The 20,296-nt window shown below is 47.6% G+C and overlaps 1 protein-coding gene and 1 long non-coding RNA gene across 10 annotated transcripts in view; one reads left to right on the forward strand and one right to left on the reverse strand.

The window, feature by feature from the left end:
* ANKRD27 (ankyrin repeat domain 27) overlaps nucleotides 1–20,296 on the forward strand; it is an 85,524-nt gene that overhangs the window by 60,525 nt on the left and 4,703 nt on the right. For 6 of the 9 annotated variants that reach the window (XM_081510446.1, XM_081510448.1, XM_081510449.1 and 3 more), the window contains 12 exons: nucleotides 309–436; nucleotides 928–1,010; nucleotides 1,938–2,053; nucleotides 3,177–3,269; nucleotides 5,040–5,237; nucleotides 7,083–7,142; nucleotides 7,226–7,345; nucleotides 8,439–8,483; nucleotides 11,866–11,988; nucleotides 17,046–17,243; nucleotides 17,956–18,075; nucleotides 19,000–19,161. In XM_081510446.1, the coding sequence (XP_081366572.1) occupies nucleotides 309–436; nucleotides 928–1,010; nucleotides 1,938–2,053; nucleotides 3,177–3,269; nucleotides 5,040–5,237; nucleotides 7,083–7,142; nucleotides 7,226–7,345; nucleotides 8,439–8,483; nucleotides 11,866–11,988; nucleotides 17,046–17,243; nucleotides 17,956–18,075; nucleotides 19,000–19,161 (1,446 nt within the window). The remainder of the gene's footprint in view (nucleotides 1–308; nucleotides 437–927; nucleotides 1,011–1,937; nucleotides 2,054–3,176; nucleotides 3,270–5,039; nucleotides 5,238–7,082; nucleotides 7,143–7,225; nucleotides 7,346–8,438; nucleotides 8,484–11,865; nucleotides 11,989–17,045; nucleotides 17,244–17,955; nucleotides 18,076–18,999; nucleotides 19,162–20,296) is intronic. The other 3 variants (XM_081510447.1, XM_081510451.1, XM_081510452.1) reach the window with 1 other exon arrangement.
* On the reverse strand, nucleotides 16,594–18,397 carry LOC145513610 (uncharacterized). The gene is made up of 2 exons (XR_014059581.1): nucleotides 18,326–18,397; nucleotides 16,594–17,880 (listed from the first exon to the last, which is right to left on the reverse strand). It is a non-coding gene; the product is annotated as an uncharacterized LOC145513610 (long non-coding RNA).

The raw sequence follows: 20,296 nt of genomic DNA on the forward strand, positions 1-20,296 counted from the left end.
GGCTTCCCTGGTGGCTCAGATGGTAAAGAATCTGTCTGCAATGTAGGAGATCTGGGTTCAGTCCCTGGGTTGGGAAGATCCCCTGGAGGAGGGCACGGCAACCCACTCTAGTATTCTAGCCTGGAGAATCCACATGGACAGAGGAGCCTGGCGGGCTACGGTCCCTGGGGTCGCAAAGAGTCAGACACGAGTGAGCTACTAAGCACACACACATAGATATATGTTTCTGCAAGGATGCTCCAAAAATTCACACCTTAGACAACGAATTGTTCTTTGGTATCAACGGTGTTTTTGATGTCCCTTTTTAGCACATCGCATCAGGTAACCAGAAGGAAGTAGAGAGACTTCTGAGCCAGGAAGACCAAGATAAAGATGCCGTCCAAAAGATGTGTCACCCTCTGTGTTTCTGTGATGACTGTGAGAAACTCGTCTCTGGGTAAGAAGGCCCCTCAGCCCTGGGAAGGGGGAGACTTGGGGCCTGGGTGCAACTTTCCCCCTTGTTTGCTGTGCAGTTTGGAATAAGGAACTTATCCTTGCTGCACACTGCTTCCTCTGCTATAAAGTGGAGACAGTAACCTCCGCCTCTTTGGAGAATCAGATGGAATAAAAATACTTAGCACCCTGCTGGGCTGCTTAACCTGGGGAGATGGAAGAGGGCCTGCCTCAACCTCGGAAAGTGGGTTTTAGGATGGAAGACTATCAGCTCCTCCCCACAACCTTTTCGATTTCCTCTTGTCTTTATCGGGCTCTTTGGCTGGGTGTCAAACCCTGGAGAGCTGGGGTGAGGAGGGGCCCGGTGGTTGATGCTCTCCAGGACGCTGTAGAGGAGACCCAGCTTGGATCACACCAGAGGTCTGTCTTCTTGTCCCAGGACCCCAGCATGTCCATGCCTTGGGTCTATTTCTCTGTATCCTCTTTCCCTTTTAGGAGGCTGAATGACCCCTCAGTTGTCACTCCATTCTCCAGAGATGACAGGGGTCACACACCACTCCATGTGGCTGCCCTCTGTGGTACGTGGTCCGGCCTGTGTGCTCTCGGGGCAAAGGGATGGGGTTGAGGGTGCCCCAGCAGAGGGTGGCTGCTGGGGGAGGTGGTGTGGGGTGGTGGAAGGGGTCGTATCACAGGCCCCCCGCCCCGGGACCTTCACGTGCTGTCCCCGGGCTGGAAGAGCATGTGTCCGGGCTGTGTGGACGCCTGACACTGCCCTGGGCTGGTGGTCCATCCAGGGAAGACCTGAATCTGAACTATGAGACAGACCTCAGAATTGAGGTTCTTATCTTCCTGATTTAAAAAAAAAATAACTTTACTAGCTTTATTTTTTATTCTATATTCTTTTCTATCATGATTTATCATAGGATATTGAATATAGTTCTCTGTCTTTTAAAGTGCACAGTCAATTAAACATGCACATTCAAGGTAGAAAACACAAACATCTGTAAACTCTTGCCATCCTGCAGTCATCTAAAGATTGTTTTGATCCACGACTGAAATGTCAGCATGCTTGAGTGTGTATGTATATAAAAGATATGATATTGTGGGGCTCATACTGTCTGTGGGGTGCTTTTTTTCACTAGGCGATATGTAAGAGCAGTTTTCCATGTCAGTATTTTTTTTTCATGGTTGCACAATATTCCATCCTGTGAAGTGATGCACCGTGGACTCTTCTGTGGACATCTAAGGCTGTTTTCTCCTACCTTCTGTGGCTGCTGCAGGGGGGTTGGGTGGGGGTGGGGCTGGAGCCGAACCCCCTCCACAGGGGGACCACCACCCCAGAGTGTCCAGAGTCTGCAGTGTGTGACTTGACCTTAGCTCTGGTTCCCCTCACGCAGAAAAATACCTCCTGGCGTGTCTCGTGCCAGCAGATAAGAGGGTGAAATAAAGCTATGGTTTCGCTTGCTGGTTTCAGAAAGCCCACCTTCTTCCCTTCTGTTCTGCAGGGCAAGCGTCTCTCATCGACCTCCTGGTTTCCAAGGGCGCGGTGGTGAATGCCACGGACTACCACGGCTCCACCCCGCTCCACCTTGCGTGTCAGAAGGGCTATCAGAGCGTGACGGTGAGCAGCTGGACTCTGCTTGAGACCTCGCAGGGCTAGCCTCTCCTCTGCTTCACATGGCTCTGCGGGGTCACGGCGGGGCTGGGGTCTCGGGCACCTCCCCCAGAGTCTGCTGGGCAAAAACTGTTAGGTATAGATTAGAAACGTCATGGTAATCCGCACTAAGAAGGACACCCCCCAGATACTAGAAATATTTTAGATAGGGCCCCAAGATGGACTTTCCCTTAGACTTAATACCTGTGGGTGAGAAGACAGTCCAGAAACTGGAAAGCAAAATTGTTTTGCCAGTCAGTGATGTTTCGATTTCAACTGAAGTTGTTTGGTACATAAAGTGCCTCCATTCCTGCTAGTGATTGATGGGGGTTGTTTTTCTTTTTTTAAAAGTTTTTATTGGAGTGTAGTTGATTTGTAATGTTGTATTAGTTGCAGCAAAGTGAATCAATTATACATATACATATATCCACTCTTTTTTTATTTTAATAATCTCTAAACTTTTTCTCAGGAAAGATGAATAATACTTTTTTTGCTTTTATTTTTCAAATTTTTTCAATTTTTTTGTGTAATTGAAGTATAGTTGATTTACAATGCATTAGTTGCAGATGTACAGCAAAGTGATTCGGTTTTATATATATATATATATATATGTAGTGTATTTACAGTGTACAATTTTTTTTTTACTTTTTTACTTTTTATTTTTTAATTTTTTTTAGGCCAGTATATGTCTGACATTGCAAACAAGACTCAGTGCCCTGGGGTTGTGGGGAGCTGACCTTCATTGACTTATTAAGTACCTGGCCCAGGGCCAAGTACTTTTTTTTTTTTGTAACTTTTTCTTTATTTTCTGGCCACGGGATGCAGGATCTTAGTTCCTTGACCAGGGACTGAACCCAAATGTGCTGTCCTAACCACTGGACCACCAGGGAAATCCCTATAGTATATATTCTTTTTCAGACTGTTTTCCATTATAGGCCTGATCCAATTTTAATTGTAATGTAAGTAGATAAGGTTGAAAATGGAGACCGGGTGGCAACCCCCATGAGACCCCAGGCGGTGCTCCCGGAGGGCTCCAGGCCTGCCCTGCCAGGCTCGCTGGTGCTCACTGCTCTCTCCTCTCCCTTGGAAGCTGCTGCTGATGCACTACAAAGCCAGCGCGGAAGTGCAGGACAACAACGGGAACACCCCACTGCACCTGGCCTGCACCTACGGCCATGAAGACGTAAGTGGTCCTTGCTGTCCCCAGGGAGGGTGCTTTACCCTTTCTCACTGGAGGAGAAATGTGAATTTCACATTCATTGCATGTTGTATTTTATGTTGACAATTATTGGAACATTTGGTATATTATTTTTTTAATTAAAAAATTTAAAAACATATCACAGATGCTATATTGACATAACAGAAATCTAAAACATAACCGCCCATTGTCTTTTCCTGAAATCTTGTGCATCATCCCTGCTGCCATCTGCTTCTTGCCTTTGTTCATACTTAATCTTTACATTTTATATTTTTGTGGTAATATCAAGGAATTTTACCATTTCCATTTTCGCTTAATATTTAACTGTGTGTATTTTTTTTCCCTAACCACTCTCTCCCTTGCTTCCCTTCACAGTGATATACAGGTAGATTTATGCATACAAAGGGTGGTGAAAATGAAATCATACCCTACACATGTTAAAAATATATATTTATTCTTATTTGAGTGCATTGGGTCTTTGCGACGTGCGGGATCTTTTGTTGTGGTTCGAGGACTTAGTTGCCCTGCAGCATATAGGATGGCTCAGCAAGAATCTGCCTGGAATACAGGAGACACAGAAGACATGGATTCGATCCCTGGGTCACAAAGATCCCCTGGAGAAGGAGATTGCAATCCACTCCAGTATTCTTGCCTGGGAAATCCCATGGGGAGAGAAGCCTGGCAGGCTACCGTCCATGAGGTTGCAAAGAGTCAGACATGACTGAGCAATTAAGCACAGACATACATACAATGTGGGATCTTAGTTCCCTGACCAGCGATCGAACCTGCATCTCCTGCGTTGGAAGGCGGATTCTTAACCACAGGACCACCAGGGAAGTCCCCCTGACATATTTTTATGCAGCTTATTTTCCTAACTTACTATATTGTGGACATCCTGTAGGTCAATCAGTGTAGATCTAGCCCATTCTGTAATCACTGCACAATAATCTATCATGTGTATTGTGTCAGGGTCCCTGAGGCCACTCCCCAGTTCAGTGACTCACTAGGAAGGCTCACAGGACTCAGTGTACATTTGCTTCACAGCTCTGATTTGTTGTACTGAAAGGACACAGAGCAAAACCAACCAAGGGGAAGGTCCAAGGATGAAGCCCGGAGGAAACCAGGTACAGGCTTCCAAGAGTCGCTCCCTGTGGAGTCACTCAGGACACACTTATTCCTCCGGCAGCGTAACAACACGTGCAGGGTGTTTTCCACCAGAAGCTTATTAGGGACTCAGTGCCCAAGATTTTGGTTGGAGGCTGGTCGTGTGAACCCTCTCTGCCTAGCATGTTTCAAATTCCAGACTCCCAGAAGAACAGCAGGTGTTCAGCATAAACCATTGTTGGACAAACAGTTTGGGTCCAGTGAGCCCATCTTATCTATCAGTCAGGGCACTGTGAGAACAGTCCTCAAATCCAAGCTCCCAAGGAACTTGGCCAGTCCAGGGCCAGACTTGCAGGCAGGCCTCTCATGGGATGATGGTCAGGCCTACTCTGGGAACTCCTCTCTACACAGGATATGCAACAATTTATTCAGCCATTCTAGTTGATTGGCAGTTGGGTTCTTAAAAAATAAAAATGATGTGTCCTGATCAGGTTACCTGGAACCCTGGAGGTGTAATATTCTATTACTGCACGTTTGCTCGGCAGATGGCACCTGGATCGAGTTGGGATACGGGCTGAGGCTGCAGGGTGCACAGATCTGCCGGAGGCCTGGCGTGTGAGCTCACGGGGGCCTCTCCCATTCTGTTCGCAGTGCGTGAAGGCTCTGGTCTACTTTGATGTGCAGGCCTGCAGACTGGACATCGGTAATGAGAAAGGAGACACCCCCCTGCACATCGCTGCCCGCTGGGGTTACCAGGGCATCATCGAGACCTTGTTGCAGAATGGGGCATCCACAGAGATCCAGAACAGGCTGAAGGAAACACCCCTCAAGTGTGCGTTAAACTCAAAGGTAGCGTTTTTCCTCTCAGAGCGGCAGTATGACTTAAAAAAAAAAATCACCATCCTCAGATCAGGCCTCTGCCGTGCTGTTCAAACTGTGCATTTGTCCCCAAGGCTAGAACTTGTGCATACTCGCTGTGCTGCGTACCACACCTGATTGTTAATGAGGTTCATGCAGTCATATTATTTTCCATCTTAGTAGGAGTTTTTCTCAGGTTCCTATCAAGAGCTGCTCCTGCAGAGTTTGCCTCTGAGGGCTATTGGCTTGTGAACAGACAGAGTGAGAGGAGATGGGGTGGTGGCTCCGGCCAGGGAGAGCAGGGGCGGGGCATGGAGACAGCAGCATCAGCTCTGTTCCCTGTTCCTGCACCCTCAGCGCCTAAAACCTTATTCTGAGTCGGCCAGCTCTGGATGTCATTGGGTATAGTTTCCTCCATAAATGACTCGTTATGAACTACTATCCTTTTCTGCCAGTAACTTCTGGAAACATGTAGTTTGGGGCCACGTGTCATGCAGTGCTCACTTGCAAGTGGGTGGGGAATGGGGGGTCCTTCCAGAGGCCAGGCCTATATGCCTTGTGGCAGCAACTCTGTTGAAGGGATGCCCACAGAGAAGCATTTGACCAACTAGCCAGGGGAGCATGGGGCCACCTGCTGTGGCCATCCGTGGTCCTGATGTCCAGACCAGCCTGGCTGGTGGCTCGCACAGGTGATTCTGTTTCCATGCAGGTATCCAGACATCTCTCTTTGCACAGGCCCTACCTTTGCCTCTTGGTATTTTATCATTCCCAACCCTCATCTAGGGAGTTCTTTTAGTTCCTTCCTGTCTTCTAGGAGTACCCGTTTATGTTTTTAAACCACGTTATTGAGGTATGAGTGACATACAGAAAGCTCCTCAGACGGTAAAAAGTCTGCCCGCAATGAGGGAGACTTAAGTTTGATCCCTGGGTCGGGAAGATCCCCTGGAGAAGGAAATGGCAACCCACTCCAGTGTTCTTGACTGGAAAATCCCACAGACGGAGGAGTCTGGTTGGCTATAGTCCATAGGGTCACAAAGAGTTGGACATGACTGAGCAATTTCACTTTCAATTTCATTGAGGTATGAGTGATGTACAGAAAGCTGTACACATTTAGCGTATGCAACTTGATGGGTTTGGAGATAAGTCCATGCCCATGAGACCAGCACCACAGTCTAGGCTGTAAACAGATGCATCAGTTCCAAATGTTTCCCCCTGCCCTCTTTATTATTATCATTATGTGTGTGTGTGAGATAAGGGCACAACATAAGGCCTAGTTTTCGGAGTTTTCAGAGCCAAGTTTGCAGAGGTTTAAATCCCTGCTCCTGGCCCGGGGGAGGGGAGCGGGCTCAGCTGCCCATGCCCTCACGGGGTCTCAGCTTTGCAGCAGCTAGAGCTGGGGGACTGGGTGAGGCCACCCTTGGCTGGAGATGCCTATGAGGGGCTGAGGGCACCTCTGCCCTGGAGCTTCTCCCAAAGGCCCTTCCAGAGGGAGATCTGCAGATGGAAGAAGCAGATGGCCATCCTGCTCGGCTCTGAGCTGCCCCCACTTGAGGCCCCTGGCTGCCAGTGGAGAGGCCACATTTTAGGCCTGTGGACAACCAGCCCAGGCTGGACCAGGTGGCCTCTGAGGCCCCTCTGTGCCTGGGTTCCCTTGTCCTCTGAGCCCATTGGTGGGGAGACTGGCTCCTCCTGTTGGACTTAGTGTGAGCCTGAGTAGGTTCCCGCCCGCTGTGGGCCTGGCTGGGCTGCGTGCCCTCCCGAGCAGGTGGGGGACCATACAGGTGATGAAACTTCGATGACTCCTGTCAGGACTCATCCGCGTCCCCTTCGTCCTAGATTCTGTCCATCATGGAAGCCCACCATCTGTCCTTCGAGAGGAGACAGAAGTCTTCAGAGGTAAGGTGGCAGGGCTGCGGTCATCGGCCCTGTTCATGACCAGCCTCTGTCTGGCCCTCACGCCCCCTCTCGCCGGGCTGTAGGTGTCTGTGCAGGCCCCTCAGTGCTCCATGGATTCCATCAGCCAGGGCTCCTCCACCTCCAGCTTCTCCTCCACGTCGCTGAGCTCCAGGCAAGAGGAGCCCAAGAAGGACTACAGGGAGGTGAGGCCCCCAGACGGGAGGGTGGAGGGGGCCTGTGTTCTGGGGGCCAGTTAGAGCCCCGGCCTGACGGGGGCCACGCTGTGCCCTTGGGGGAAGCCCAGCCTCCTCCGCCTTGCCCTTCGTGAACAGGAATGCTTAAGTGTATGTGTGTGTGTGTATGGGAGTGGGCATGTGTGATGGGAGGGGGAGTATTCTAAGAAGCCTACAGGTAGAGTCACCTGTAGGTCCACTGCTTTAAGATTATTTTACAAAGCACATCCTCCGTCCTTCCCTCTCTCTCCGTCAGCACACTTATTAACTTGGTATGTCGTTCCTGACTTCCTGCAGAGTTTATGGAGATAGTTACGTGTCCTCTTGGACTACGTTTTATAAAAGCTGACTTATACCTTGGTTTTTTTTTTTTCCTGTCTAACTTACCTTAGAGCTTGTCCAGAGTCAGCCCACAGAGCAGACCATGGCGTGGATGCGCCCCAGTTCCTCCCCTGTGGTTGGGGAGCCCTCACTGACCCCACCCCGGGGCCCGTCCACCCCTGCCACCCCCAGCTCAATGCAGAACCACAGCAAAGAAAAGCCCAGAGACACGCTCCAGGGTCTAACAGAGGCCGGGAGTGGATCCATGAGCTTTAACCTCATGGTATCCATAGCTGGTGGATAACGAGAGCCGAATAGATGCAGCTCTGGTGGGTGGTCGCCCTCTTAGGAAGCACTTGGGCTCCAGGTGGCTGGTGTCCCCCTGTGCCACATGAGTGGCAGGGCATCTGATAGACCTTATATGGAAGCTGCCCTGTATGAGCAGCTTTGGGGATGTGTTTGAAAGATACTGAGATCAAGAGACATGAAAGCTACTAGGTCTTCAGAATGCTTTTTTTGTCTTTCTAATAACAACATGAAATTCACCTTTATTTATTCTTTTTGACCATGAGGCTTGTGGGATCTTAATTCCCAGACCAGGGATCAAATCCGGGCCCCCGTCAGTGGAAACACTGAGTTCTAACCACTGGACCACTAGGGAATGCCCAGAATGTCATTTTTATTGTTTCTATTCTTACCATATTATTATATTTTCCCTTACATTCTTTTTTCTTTTATTAAGGTAGAAAAACTTTTAAGAGCTGTTGCTGATGGAGACCTGGAAATGGTGAGTTTTATTTAATATTAATTAATAGAGTTTATTTTTTAGAAAGATTTAGGTTCATAGGAAAATTGAGCAGGAAGTACAGACAGAGTTCCCATATGCTATCTCTAAACACATACAACCTCCATAGAAATGGTGAGTTTTTAGAAGTGAATTTCAAACGGCTTGCTCTCAGCTGAAGCAGCTGTGCCGGTGTATTTTGTCTCCAGGTGAGTTAGGAGCTGTGGGGGGGTCTTTGTTCACGTTCACGCAGAAGGGGTGCATTTCATGAGTGATGGTGATGGGATGGGACGTACCCCCCAACAAGTAATGAGGCAGGTGGGATAAAGCCTCAGAGGGAGCCTGCTCCTGCCTTTTAGATATTCATATTCCAGGAGGGTGGCAATGCTGGCAAGAGGGCCGGACCCCACTAGCCGGGAGCAAGGTGAACAGACTGGGTAGGGGATGGGTAGAGGTGGCAAAGGGCAGACAGAGCCCCGAGGGCGTTGGTGTGGCCCTGCAAGGAGCTGTGGGTGGTGTGGCACCCTGGTCAGGAGGCTGAGTCCCAGGCGTGGGGCTAAAAGGACCCACAACGAGCAAGTGTCTAGATGAGATGACGCTAAGGTGTGCGTCCTAACCCTGCCTGTCAGGTGACGGGGAACAGCTATATATCACTGGAGACGCCCAGGGGCAGTTCCCCTGGCTTGTCTTCAGCTTCCTGAAAGGAATTTGTTCTGTCTTCCAGTTTATTTTTTAAAAATTAAAAAAAAAATTTTTTTTTTAAATTTATTTGGCTACAGTGGGTCTTAGTTGCTGCACGTGGAATCTTTAGTTGTGGCCTGTGGGATCTAGTTCCCTGACCAGGAATTAAACCGAGGCCCCTGTGTTGGGAGAAAGGGGTCTGAGCCACTGGACCACCAGGGAGGTCCCCTGTCTTCCACTTTAAAAGGAGGAGGAAATTAGCCCTGACCAGATGTGGAGCCCTGAGTGGATCGAGTTTACAAGAGCGCTTTTAAGAGTAATGTTTCAAGAGTGCTTCTCAAGGATGATGGCGTTTGGGGTGTGTTGGGGTCCTTTAATGGACCGCAACCTGGTGGTAAGGAGTCAACGATAAGAAAGTAAAAGAAAGAAGGAAGAAAAGAGGCTGATATTCCCTGGTTTACACAGAATGCCAATATAACTCTAGGACAAAGAGTTAGCACCGTCTACGTAGGCTCAGGGCCCCCTCTCGAAGAGGTCTTAAAAGCCAGGGCAAGTAAGTAGACACAGCGGACACCTGTGCTCCGTGGAAGCAGCCTGAAGGGGAGAGAGAGAGAGAAATGAAGAAAGACACGGGACCGAGTTCTGATGGAACAAGGGTGTTTATTAAACATATTGTGGGCATATATATACTGTCTTACAAGATAGCTTTTGCAGCAGAGATAGGGATCAAAATTCATCCAGGAAGCATGAGGCTAGAATCCGTCTCAAAGAGAGGAGGTTGTAAATAGTTACTTTCCATATCAGAAGGGAAGAGAGTTGTAAATGGTTACTTTTCAGTTCAGTAATGCATAGATTACTATTGTTCCCGGGAACAGTTCAGTAATGCATAGATTACTATTGTTCCCGGGAACCGCCTGCAGCTCCTCTTGCCCCTGCATTCAGGAGCTAATAAGGAACCGAGGATTTATGCAAGACTGAAAACAGCACACAGGAAGCCTCCTGTTAAATGCTTCCTGACAGGGGTGGTGGACAGAAGTTCCTGGGATCCGATTAGCACAGGCTCCGGGGTATACGGAGTCAGAACATAGTTGTCAGTGTCTTAGCCTCTGCCCAGAGCCCACTGTGAATCCCTCAGCCTGACTCGTGGCTCCTCTCATGGGAGGACCCAGGGAGTGGATCTGGCTAGTGCCGGCTGCTCCCCTCTCGAGACCAGCCCCAGGGAAGCCAATATTCTTTAGGGAAGCCAAGGAGGTGTTTCTCAGGCTGCTACGAGTGTAGACAAGGGACCGACCCTTTCTGTGTCGTGAGGCATCTGCTCTTCATCCCGTGGGCTGGCGAGGGGGTGGGGCCGATCACATAGGAGCTGAGCAGAGGCAGGCTGCCCAGTGCCCGGTGGTCACCACCCAAACCCATCCACACACACGACAGAGCCCCCATCCCACAGCCCGAGGCCACCGCCCCTCAGCCCCCTTCCCCCATCATATATCTTCTAACCACCGCCCAGAGGAATCACCCTGAGTCCAGTCTGTCCCAGCCAGCCTGGGAGGTGAGGCCCTGGGGTCAGGTGAGGCCTTCGGCCTGGATGGAGTATTTGCTGTCAGCGATGTGGAGGGGCCCTACAGGGGGAATGTTTGGGGGTGCATAGGATCTTCTTGGTGCCTTCTGTCACTCCTTGCAGGCACTTACTGACTTCCCCAAGGCTCAGAACCAGGCCTGGAAATGTACTCATGTTTTCTCACATTTAATATCCTAGACACTGGCCTTTACTGGAACATAAATTTGACCTGTTAGGGGTCTTTTCAGTGCTTTCACCTGTGGGCTAGGGCATCAACGTGGAAGGACACTTGAGGAGTCCGAGAGCCTGTGTTTAGGTTCTGGCCACCACTTCCTCATCATGTGGTCTTGAACAAGTTGTTGGCCGCTTGGGGTGAGTCTGCTCCCCCGTAAGATGAGACAGACTGCTTGTCGAAGGAGGACAATTAGGTAACAGAAGAGGAGGTGCTCGCGAGATGCTCTAGGACCAGGGCTTTAAAGCCGTCACCCTGAAGCAGCAGCTTGCTGCCCCTTTCTAAGACAAAGGAGAGGACTCTAACGCAAGCTGCCGAAATGGTAGCTCAGTCTGTCTGTCACCACTGAAAGGATTTAGAAAGGCCTGAGCACAGGAGACCCTGGAGTCCTCAAGAAAGAGCACCATCATGCATAAGTTACTTTGGTGGTGGTGGAGATGTAGGTCCTGATTTGGGAATCTTCATGTGTGTGTACATGTGTGCATATGGTGTGTGTGTGTGGTGTGTGTGTAGGACACTGTGTGTGTGTGTGGGTGTGTGTGTGTAGGACACTGTGTGTGTGTGGGGGGTGTGTGTGGGTATGTGTGTGTAGGACACTGTGTGTGTGTGTGTGTGTAGGACACTGTGTGTGTGTGTGTGCGTGTGTGTGTAGGACACTGTGTGTGTGTGTGTGTGTGTAGGACACTGTGTGTGTGTGTAGGACACTGTGTGTGTGTGGTGTGTGTGTGTGTGTGTGTAGGACACTGTGTGTGTGTGTGTAGGACACTGTGTGTGTAGGGGGGGTGTGTGGGTGTGTAGGACACTGTGTGTGTGTGTGTGTGTAGGACACTGTGTGTGTGTGTACGTAGGACACCATAGCTTGCACGGGAGCTGAGGATGGGTTTTAAGTCCCGTTTCTTCTCACTGCCTGACACCAGGTGCGTTACCTGCTGGAGTGGACCGAGGAGGACCCGGATGAAGCGGAAGATGCTGTTGGGGCGGTGGATCTCGAGTTCTGTCACCCCTTGTGCCAATGCCCCAAATGTGCTCCAGCTCAAAAGGTTTGGCGTCTCTTCTGTTGGAAGGTGGGGGTGGGAGCAGACTGCAAGTTCTCCTTTTGCCCCTTAGGAAAGCTGTCCCCTTCTCAGCCAGCTGACGGCTGAGTGGCTGGTTGTAGGTGCCCCTTGAGACACAGCTCAAGGTAGAGGAAAGCGGACCCTCGTGCAGGATCAGCTTGGGCTGCCTGCTTTCTGAACGTGCAGGTCAGGGCACAGGGCCACGCACCAGGGTTTAGTGTTTCAGTGGTTCTCAGGGCCCCTGAGTCACAAGGCAGGAGCTTATGAACAGGCACACACCAAGGGCTGTGTCTGTGTGGCCGTGGCCCCCTGGGGAGGCTACAGGCGACATCCACTGCCCTCTGCCTTTGCTCACGTTGGTGCACCTCTGCGGGAGGGCCCCCCTCCTAGCACAGAGAGACCTCTGTTCCCTCCCCGCCCCCTATTTCCCCCAGTGGTAATAGCTTGCAAAAGCACAGTACATATCCTGACCAGGGTATCGCCATGGATACAATCCATCCATCTTAGATTTCCCCAGTTTTACTTGTGCTTGTGTGCATGTATATATATTTAGTTCTGCCTCATTTTATCACATGTGAAGGTTTGTGCATCCACCACCACAGTCACGGTACAAATCAGTTTTCACATCACAAGGAAAATCACTCATGTTGCCTCTAATAACCATACCTCCTCACCCCACCCCACCATCCCTGGCCCCTAGTCACCACTAATCTGTTCCCCAGTTCTAATATTTTTGTCATTTCAAAAATGTTATGTAAATGTCATCAACACAGCATGGAACCTTTGGGGACTAGCTCTGTTCACTCGGCCTAATTCCAGGTTGTTGCGTGTCATCAACATTTTCTTCTTTATCACTGAGCAAGCTGTAACACTCCACTGGGCTGGAAGAGGGTGGGGGGTAATTTAATCACAGCATGAAGCAATTTCCTTTTGTGTCTTTTTGAGAAATTACAAAGGAGAAAAAGATAGTAGGTTTTAAGTGAGCAGGAACATAAGTTTATCTGACAAATTCAGCAGACACTGTGATGTGTAATTCAGTTTCTTGTCACAATTAATGAACTGTGGGGTGGAGAAAACAAAGTAAACAACAACAAGAACAGCAGAGACACGTGACTGCCTCCAGCCATACAGTCACCAGCTGGGCCCGAGGCGCTACTTCACATCACATCGTTTGAAACAGCAACTACCTGTTTTAATCCCTTTGATTTTTAAGCAGCCCAAGCAGGAGAGGTCAGTTTTTTGGACTGTAAATATCCAGCAGCATGGGGACAGAACAAAAGTTGCACATCCCAGTGTGCACACTACCCTGCAGCTGCAAAGGTTCATGTGAACGACAGACTCAGCCATTTCAGTATTCTTAGGTTAGAGACACCCATGGAGAAGCTTTTTTTAATAAGGTAGTATTATCTTGCTCTGTATCTGTTTTGTAAAGTCAAATTAATTTTTGAGCACATACTATATATACAAGACCATTTACAGCTGCTCAAAAACAATGAACTACTTACGTAGACATTTAACAGGACATGGATAGGTTCTGTATGCTGGAAATCACAAAATGTTGATGAAAAAAAAATCAAAGAATGCCTAAATACTTAGAGAGATATACAGACTTACCAAGCCTCAGCATAGGAAAGAGGTTATTTCTCCCCAGATTGATCTAGAGTTTTAATGCAATTCCTATCAAAATCCTAACAAAGTTTTTGTAGACATAGACAAGCTAATTTTACAATTTATATGGAAAGGCACAGGTTCCAGAATACTTAACAACAATCCTGGCAAAGAAGAATAAATTAGGATCACTCTACCCAATATGTAGACTGACTATGTAGATACAGTAATCAAAACAGTGTGGCCCTGGTGGAGGGACAGACACAGATCAGACAGATCAGGGAGCTCAGAAATAGACCCACACATATATAGCTGCTGAAGTCCAACAGGAAGTTGGTGGGGAAAGGACAGCCTTTTCAACAAATGGTGCTGGAGCAAATGGACATGTTCAGAAAAAAAAAAAAGAATCTCAACCTAAACTCACACCCTGTACAAAAATTAATGCAAAGTGGATCACAGACTTAACCGTAAAATGTAAAATTACAAAACTTTTAGAAAAAAACAGGAGGAAATCTTTGGAATCCAGCATTTAAGCAGAGAGTTCTTAGACTTGACACCCACAGCATGATCCATAAAGGGCAAATGGATAAATTGGACTTCTCATTTAAAAACATGCCCTGTGGAAACCCATGCAAAGAAGCTACAGGCAAACTACCGATTTAAAAGAAAATGTCTGCAAACCATGTATCTGACAAAGGGCCAGAATCTAGACTATATAAATAACTTCCAAAACTCGATAGTAAAGACAAACCAATGAGAAAATGGGCATAGAAAATGAACATACATTTCACCGAAGAACATTTAAAGATGGCAAATAAGCACGTGAAAGGATATTAAAGGTCATCACCCTTCAGGGAAATGCAAATTATAACCACCGTGAGATAGTGCTACACACCTATCAGAATGGCTGAAATAAAAATTAGTGAAAAGTGACAACACCAAATGTCGGTGAGGATGCGGGGAAATTGGTTTACTCATCCATTGCTGCTGGGAATGTAAAAGCCATTTTGGAAAAACGTGTGTGTTGTTGTTCCTTATAAAACTAGCCATAGAATTACTCTGTGATTACAATATGACTCAGCAATTGCTTTCCTTATTGATCTTAGTGGAATGGAAGATCCACTAAGGGCATTGATCTTAGTGGAATGGAAACTTATGTTCTCACAAAAACCTGTAAACAAATGTACACACAACTTAAAAAAATTTTTTTTTACTGGCGTATAGTTGCTTTACAACATTGTGTTAGTTTCTGCTGTACAAAGTGGATCGGCTCTATGTATACTATACCCCCTCTTTTTTTGGATTTCCTTCCCATTTAGGTCACCACTGAGTCGAGCTCCCTGTGCTATACAGCCACGTCTCATTAGTTATCTGTTTTATATATAGTATCAATAGTGCATATATGTCAATCCCAATTTCCCAATTCATCCCTCGCCTTACCGCCTTGGTGTTCCATACCTTTGTTCTCTACGTCTGTGTCTTTATTTCTGCTAATAGGTTCATCAGCAACTTTATTTGCCATATCCCCAAACCAGAAACAACCCACGTGTCCTTCAGCAGATTAACTGGCTAAACAGAGTGCTACAGGGGACTGCTCTGTGGTAAAGAATAAACGGTTGATGACTCAAAACAACCTGGGATCAGGGCATTTAGTCGTCTCCTGCTTTGGGCTCTGTGAATAAAGCAACTGTGAACATTTGTGTGTACAGGTCTTTGTGTAAACATATGTCTACTTGCGTAATTACCCATGAGTATAATTAATGTGTTACACAGGAGGTATATGTTAACTTCATAACAAATGGCCAGTTTTCCAGAGTGATTGTAGCATTTTTCATCCCCACCAGCAGGGTGTGAGAGTTCTAGTTGACCTACATCCTGGTCAACACTTGGTATTTTGACTTTTTAACTTTAGCCCTTCTGGTAAGTGTGCAGTGGTGTTTCATCATGTTTTTCCTCTTCTACTTCTTCACTTGTTCGTGATTTTTGAAGTATAACTTATGTACAGTAAAATTCACCCTTCAAGTTCAGCATAGTTTTTTAAAGAGATAATATTTTTAATCATCAAGAAGTGAACTAGATAACCCAAGTTTTAATCCTTGATCAGTCACAGAAAACACTGACATATTCATTCCACTATCAAACACTTGATTCAGCATCACAATTTAATGTTTGATTTTAGTTCTATTGGTTTGTTTGCCCTTTTAATTTAGTGATTGATTTTCCTTTTATCTGCATGATTGATTTTAAAACTATTGTGAATAATAAAGAAGTTCCATGATAAACATGAAGGGGAGCTTCAGCTGAGAGATAAATAGCAAACAGCTTTCTGAGGTCTGACAAACGAATGCTTAACCACCAGCACAGGCAAGATAATAAAACTGTCTCTGTCACCTCAGATATTCCTTCCTGCCCCTTTGAAGTTGACTGGATCGCATGTTCCATCTCCTGACTGTCACATATGTGCTTTGTGACCCTTTAGTTTTGTGATTCCTGGTTTGATTTGCATTTCCCTGGTCACTAAAGATGATTTTTTGTGCTCATTTTTTACTATTTAATTTGGCTGTGCTGGGTCTTAGTTGGTGCATGTGACCTCTTAGTTGGGGCCTGTGGGATCTAGTTCCCCTACCAGGTATTGAACCTTGGTCCGCTGCATTAGGAGCAAGGAGTCCCAGCCACTGGACCAGCAGGGAAGTCCCTTATGTGCTCATTGACCAACCCTTCAACTGTCTTTTGTGAAGCCTTTTGCAAATCTTTTACCTATTTTTTTTTTTAAGTTGGATTGTCTTACTGAGTTGTAAGCAAGTTTGTTCTGTTTTGAATGTCCGGTTGGTACAAGTCCTTTGTCAGATATACATATTGCAAACACTTTTTCCCCATCTGTGACCTGCCTTCTCATTTTCTTACTTGCCTTATGCAAAGAGCAAGCATTAAATATTTTTATTGTCCAGTTTATCAAACTTTTCTTTTTTTTGCTTTTTGTGTCTTAGCTAAGAAATCTTTGCCTATCCCAGTGTAGCAGAGATCTTCCTTTGTGTTCACTTCAAGTTTAATAGCTGTAGCTTTTAAACTTGCGATGCACTGCGATGCACTTTAGTGTGTGTGTTGGGTGTGAGGTAAGGGTTGATGGGCAGTTTCTGCCTATATGGATATCCAGTTGTTCCAGCAACATCTGTCAAGACAGGATTTGCTTTCCCCATTGAACTGCCATGGCATAATACGGTATTGTAGGGGGCTTGCTTTCTTGAAAATGGAAGTTATACTTTGATATATCAGACCTTTCTAAAGTATTAATTCACTTACAGGCAACCCAATTCAGGATCCTGCTGTGATTCCAGATTTTACAGAGGGGCTGCTGGGACGGGTGGCTTCAGTTCCTTTAGCCAGTTTTCTTAAAAACTAACGACATTTCTGTTTCCACCTCCTGCACTTACTAGAAGCTGGCCAAGATTCCCGCCAGTGGGCTTGGTGTGAATGTGACCAACCAGGACGGCTCCTCCCCGCTGCACGTTGCTGCCCTGCACGGCCGGGCGGACCTCATCCTCCTCCTTGTGAAGCATGGTGCCAGTGTGGGGGCCCGAGACGCCAGCCAGGCTGTCCCACTCCACCTGGCCTGCCAGCAGGGCCACTTCCAGGTACCGGTGCCGACTCTCGGGCAGCATGGACAGGGTTAGAACTCACCTCATGGGGATACTGCAGAGGGGGAAGGTGGCTGTCCGAAGGGACGGGCCCATGTCCTTCCTCCCAGCCCTGAGAGTCTGAGATGCACGGGGCAGGGCCGCTCGGCAACAGAACACACAACCCTGGTGCTTCTGGGGGTGGAGCCAACCCCCCTCCCGTCTGGCCGCACAGAGCCTGTCCTTCTGATTCTCACCCCCGCTGGGAACCGTCTCTCTCTTATTCCTGGGCTTTGGTCTTTGAGGACTGAAGCATGTCTGACCACCTCTGTGTTCCCACAGCTCCTGTCTTGAGCCAGACGGTTTAATATCTATTTATTTTTTTCATCTTCCCTTATTAGTTCTCCTGTAAGCTTATTAAAGACAAGAATCATGTTTCAGGTAATGCCTAGCATCAGCTTCCTAACATGTAAAACTAGAGTAGTTATTGCAACTCTCCACAGAGGACATACAATGATTCGATGACAAACACTGGTGCCTGGCACGTGTCTGGCCTGCAGGAGACCCTCAGCACAGGTTAACCCCTTCGTGCTTCGGCTGGTCTGCTTTCCCCTGAGGGTCAGACGTGTGTTTCTAAAGAGCTCTCTGGATAAACCTACAGAAGAGTGAAAAGAATATCAAATCAGAGGATCTCTCCCTGCAAACGTTAAATTTTTCTCCTCTGGCATAGGTGGTGAAGTGTCTATTAGAGTCGAATGCAAAGCCTAATAAAAAGGACATAAGTGGAAACACACCCCTCATTTATGCCTGTTCCAGAGGCCACCACGAAGTCGCGGCACTGCTGCTGCAGGTAAGACACCCACCACCCCTGCCCCGACCCCGGCCCAGGAGCTGCTGATGTGGGTCGGCACGCAGGGAGCCCCTGGCAGTGCCCTGGGGAGGCGGCAGGGCTCATGATGTAAGCGGGCCCTGGGAGAGGAGCTCTGGAATCAGAGCCTCGGAGTCAGCGCTGCATCAGAGATGCAGGGTTAAGGACTGAGATGCTGCTTTTCCTGGAGGTTTGGGTCTTGCCTCATTTACCAGGTCAGTTGAATTGTTACCTGAAATGTGAGCTGAGTGTCCTTTTTTGTCACTGCTACTTTTTTTCCCTCTCTTGATGAAGGTTGTGTTGACTATAGAAGAAGAATTTTTAAAAGTAAGGAAAAACCCAACTTTTCCATAACCCTGTTACTCAAGGGCAACTATTTTGGGTGACTTTTTTAAAATGTTCACAGTTTAGATCAGTATTGTTTTGTATCTTGCTTTTTTTTTTTTGATTGCACCGCGTGGCATGTGGAACTTCCTGGACCAGCGATTGAACCCAAGCCCCCTACAGTGGAAGCACAGTCTTAATCCCTGGACCACCAGGAAGGTCCTCTATCTTGTTTAACGTAGAAAACTGTTTAAAAAAACGTTTAATTAAAAATCTGAATTTTTTAATGGTTGCATAATTATGGATATACCGTAGTTTTCTTTTTTTTAAACTCTTTCTGCTAATACATTTAGGTGACTTCTATTTTTTTCCCCTGCTGTTTAGTGCTAAATGCTGCCATGAATATCTTTGTACTTAAATCTTTTTTCCTCAGTATTACTTTTACCCCTAACATTTTAAGACAAATTTCAGATATACAGAAAAGTTGAAGGAAGGTTATAGTGTACACCCATCTAGCTACCACATCAATTCTGCGTGGGTCATTTTTAGCATTGCTCTTGACTGTACTGTTTTTCTTTCTAGCATGGGGCCTCCATCAACGCTTCCAACAACAAGGGCAACACAGCACTGCATGAGGCGGTGCTAGAAAGGCACGTCTTCGTGGTGGAGCTGCTGCTGCTTCATGGAGCATCGGTTCAGGTCCTGAATAAGAGGCAGTGCACGGCGATCGACTGTGCTGAACAGGTAGGTGGGAGCACTTCCTTGCTGAGGGCATCCCAAGCTCCCTAACAGTTCACGTGGATCCCCCACGTTGAAGCTGGATCTGAGAGAACAGTAGCCAGACCTCTGACTCACCGCGCTGGGCTGAGTTAGCATGCTAGAGTCCGCCAGTGTGGCTACACCCCGGCCCTTGGTCATCTGGTCAGAGGTGGCCTGCTGGGGGAGCCAGCGGTGGTTTTCTCTTTTTTTGCCATGCTGCATGCCACATGTGGGATCTCAGTTCCTCAACCAGGGATCAACCCCATGCCTCCTGTGTTGGAAGCACAAAGTCTTAACCACTGAACAGCCAGGGAAGTCCCCAGGGGTAGTTTTCAAAGGCCCGAGTAGAGGTGCCTCCCACCCACTGCAGGCCTTGGTGCCCTGGCCTGGCCCACTGTCCAGCAGTCAGGTAACTGCAGGGAAGAAGCAGGATGAGAGTGTCCTGGTCTCACCCTCCCTGCCCTTGGAACCCATGGCGGTCTTAGCAGCACAAGGGAGAAAGTGTGTGCAGTCCGTGAGCACATCTTGAGTTCTGTGAGGAGCAGTTTACCACCCTCCCGGGGTGGATGTACTCCATGGGAAATGGTGAGGGAACAGTCTCCTCCTGCTGGGGAACAGGCATCTCTTCACTGGTCCTCTGTTCACATTGCATCTTTATATAGTTTCCTACTCAGGTAGACAACCAGTAGGCTGTTGAACTGCATCACTGACACTTTTAAGTCACCATAACCCAACCTACTCATGTTATTGTTGTTCATTTGCTAAGTTGTGTCCGACTCTTTGCGACCCCATGGACTACAGCATGCCAGGTCTGCTGCAGTCCCAGCATCAACTCACATCTCCCAGACTTCGTCCAAGTCTATGTCCATTGAATCGGTGATGCCGTCCAACCATCTCATCCTCTGCTGCCCTTTTCTCCTTTTACCTTCAATCTTTCCCAGCATTAGGGTCTTTTCCATGAGTTGTCTGTTTGCGTCAGGTGGCCAGAGTATAGACTGAGTTTATTTATTTAGTATATTGCATCAGGTGGCCAAAATATAGGCTGAGTATATGTATTTGGTATATTCAGTGCAGTTTGCAGTATATTCGTTTCTAATTTTCAGTTGTATTTCTTAACAGA

The sequence above is a fragment of the Giraffa tippelskirchi genome, chromosome 7 (assembly GCF_054371585.1).
Source record: "Giraffa tippelskirchi isolate mGirTip1 chromosome 7, T2T-mGirTip1v1.2.pri, whole genome shotgun sequence".
In the NCBI taxonomy this organism is placed as follows: Eukaryota; Metazoa; Chordata; class Mammalia; order Artiodactyla; family Giraffidae; genus Giraffa; species Giraffa tippelskirchi.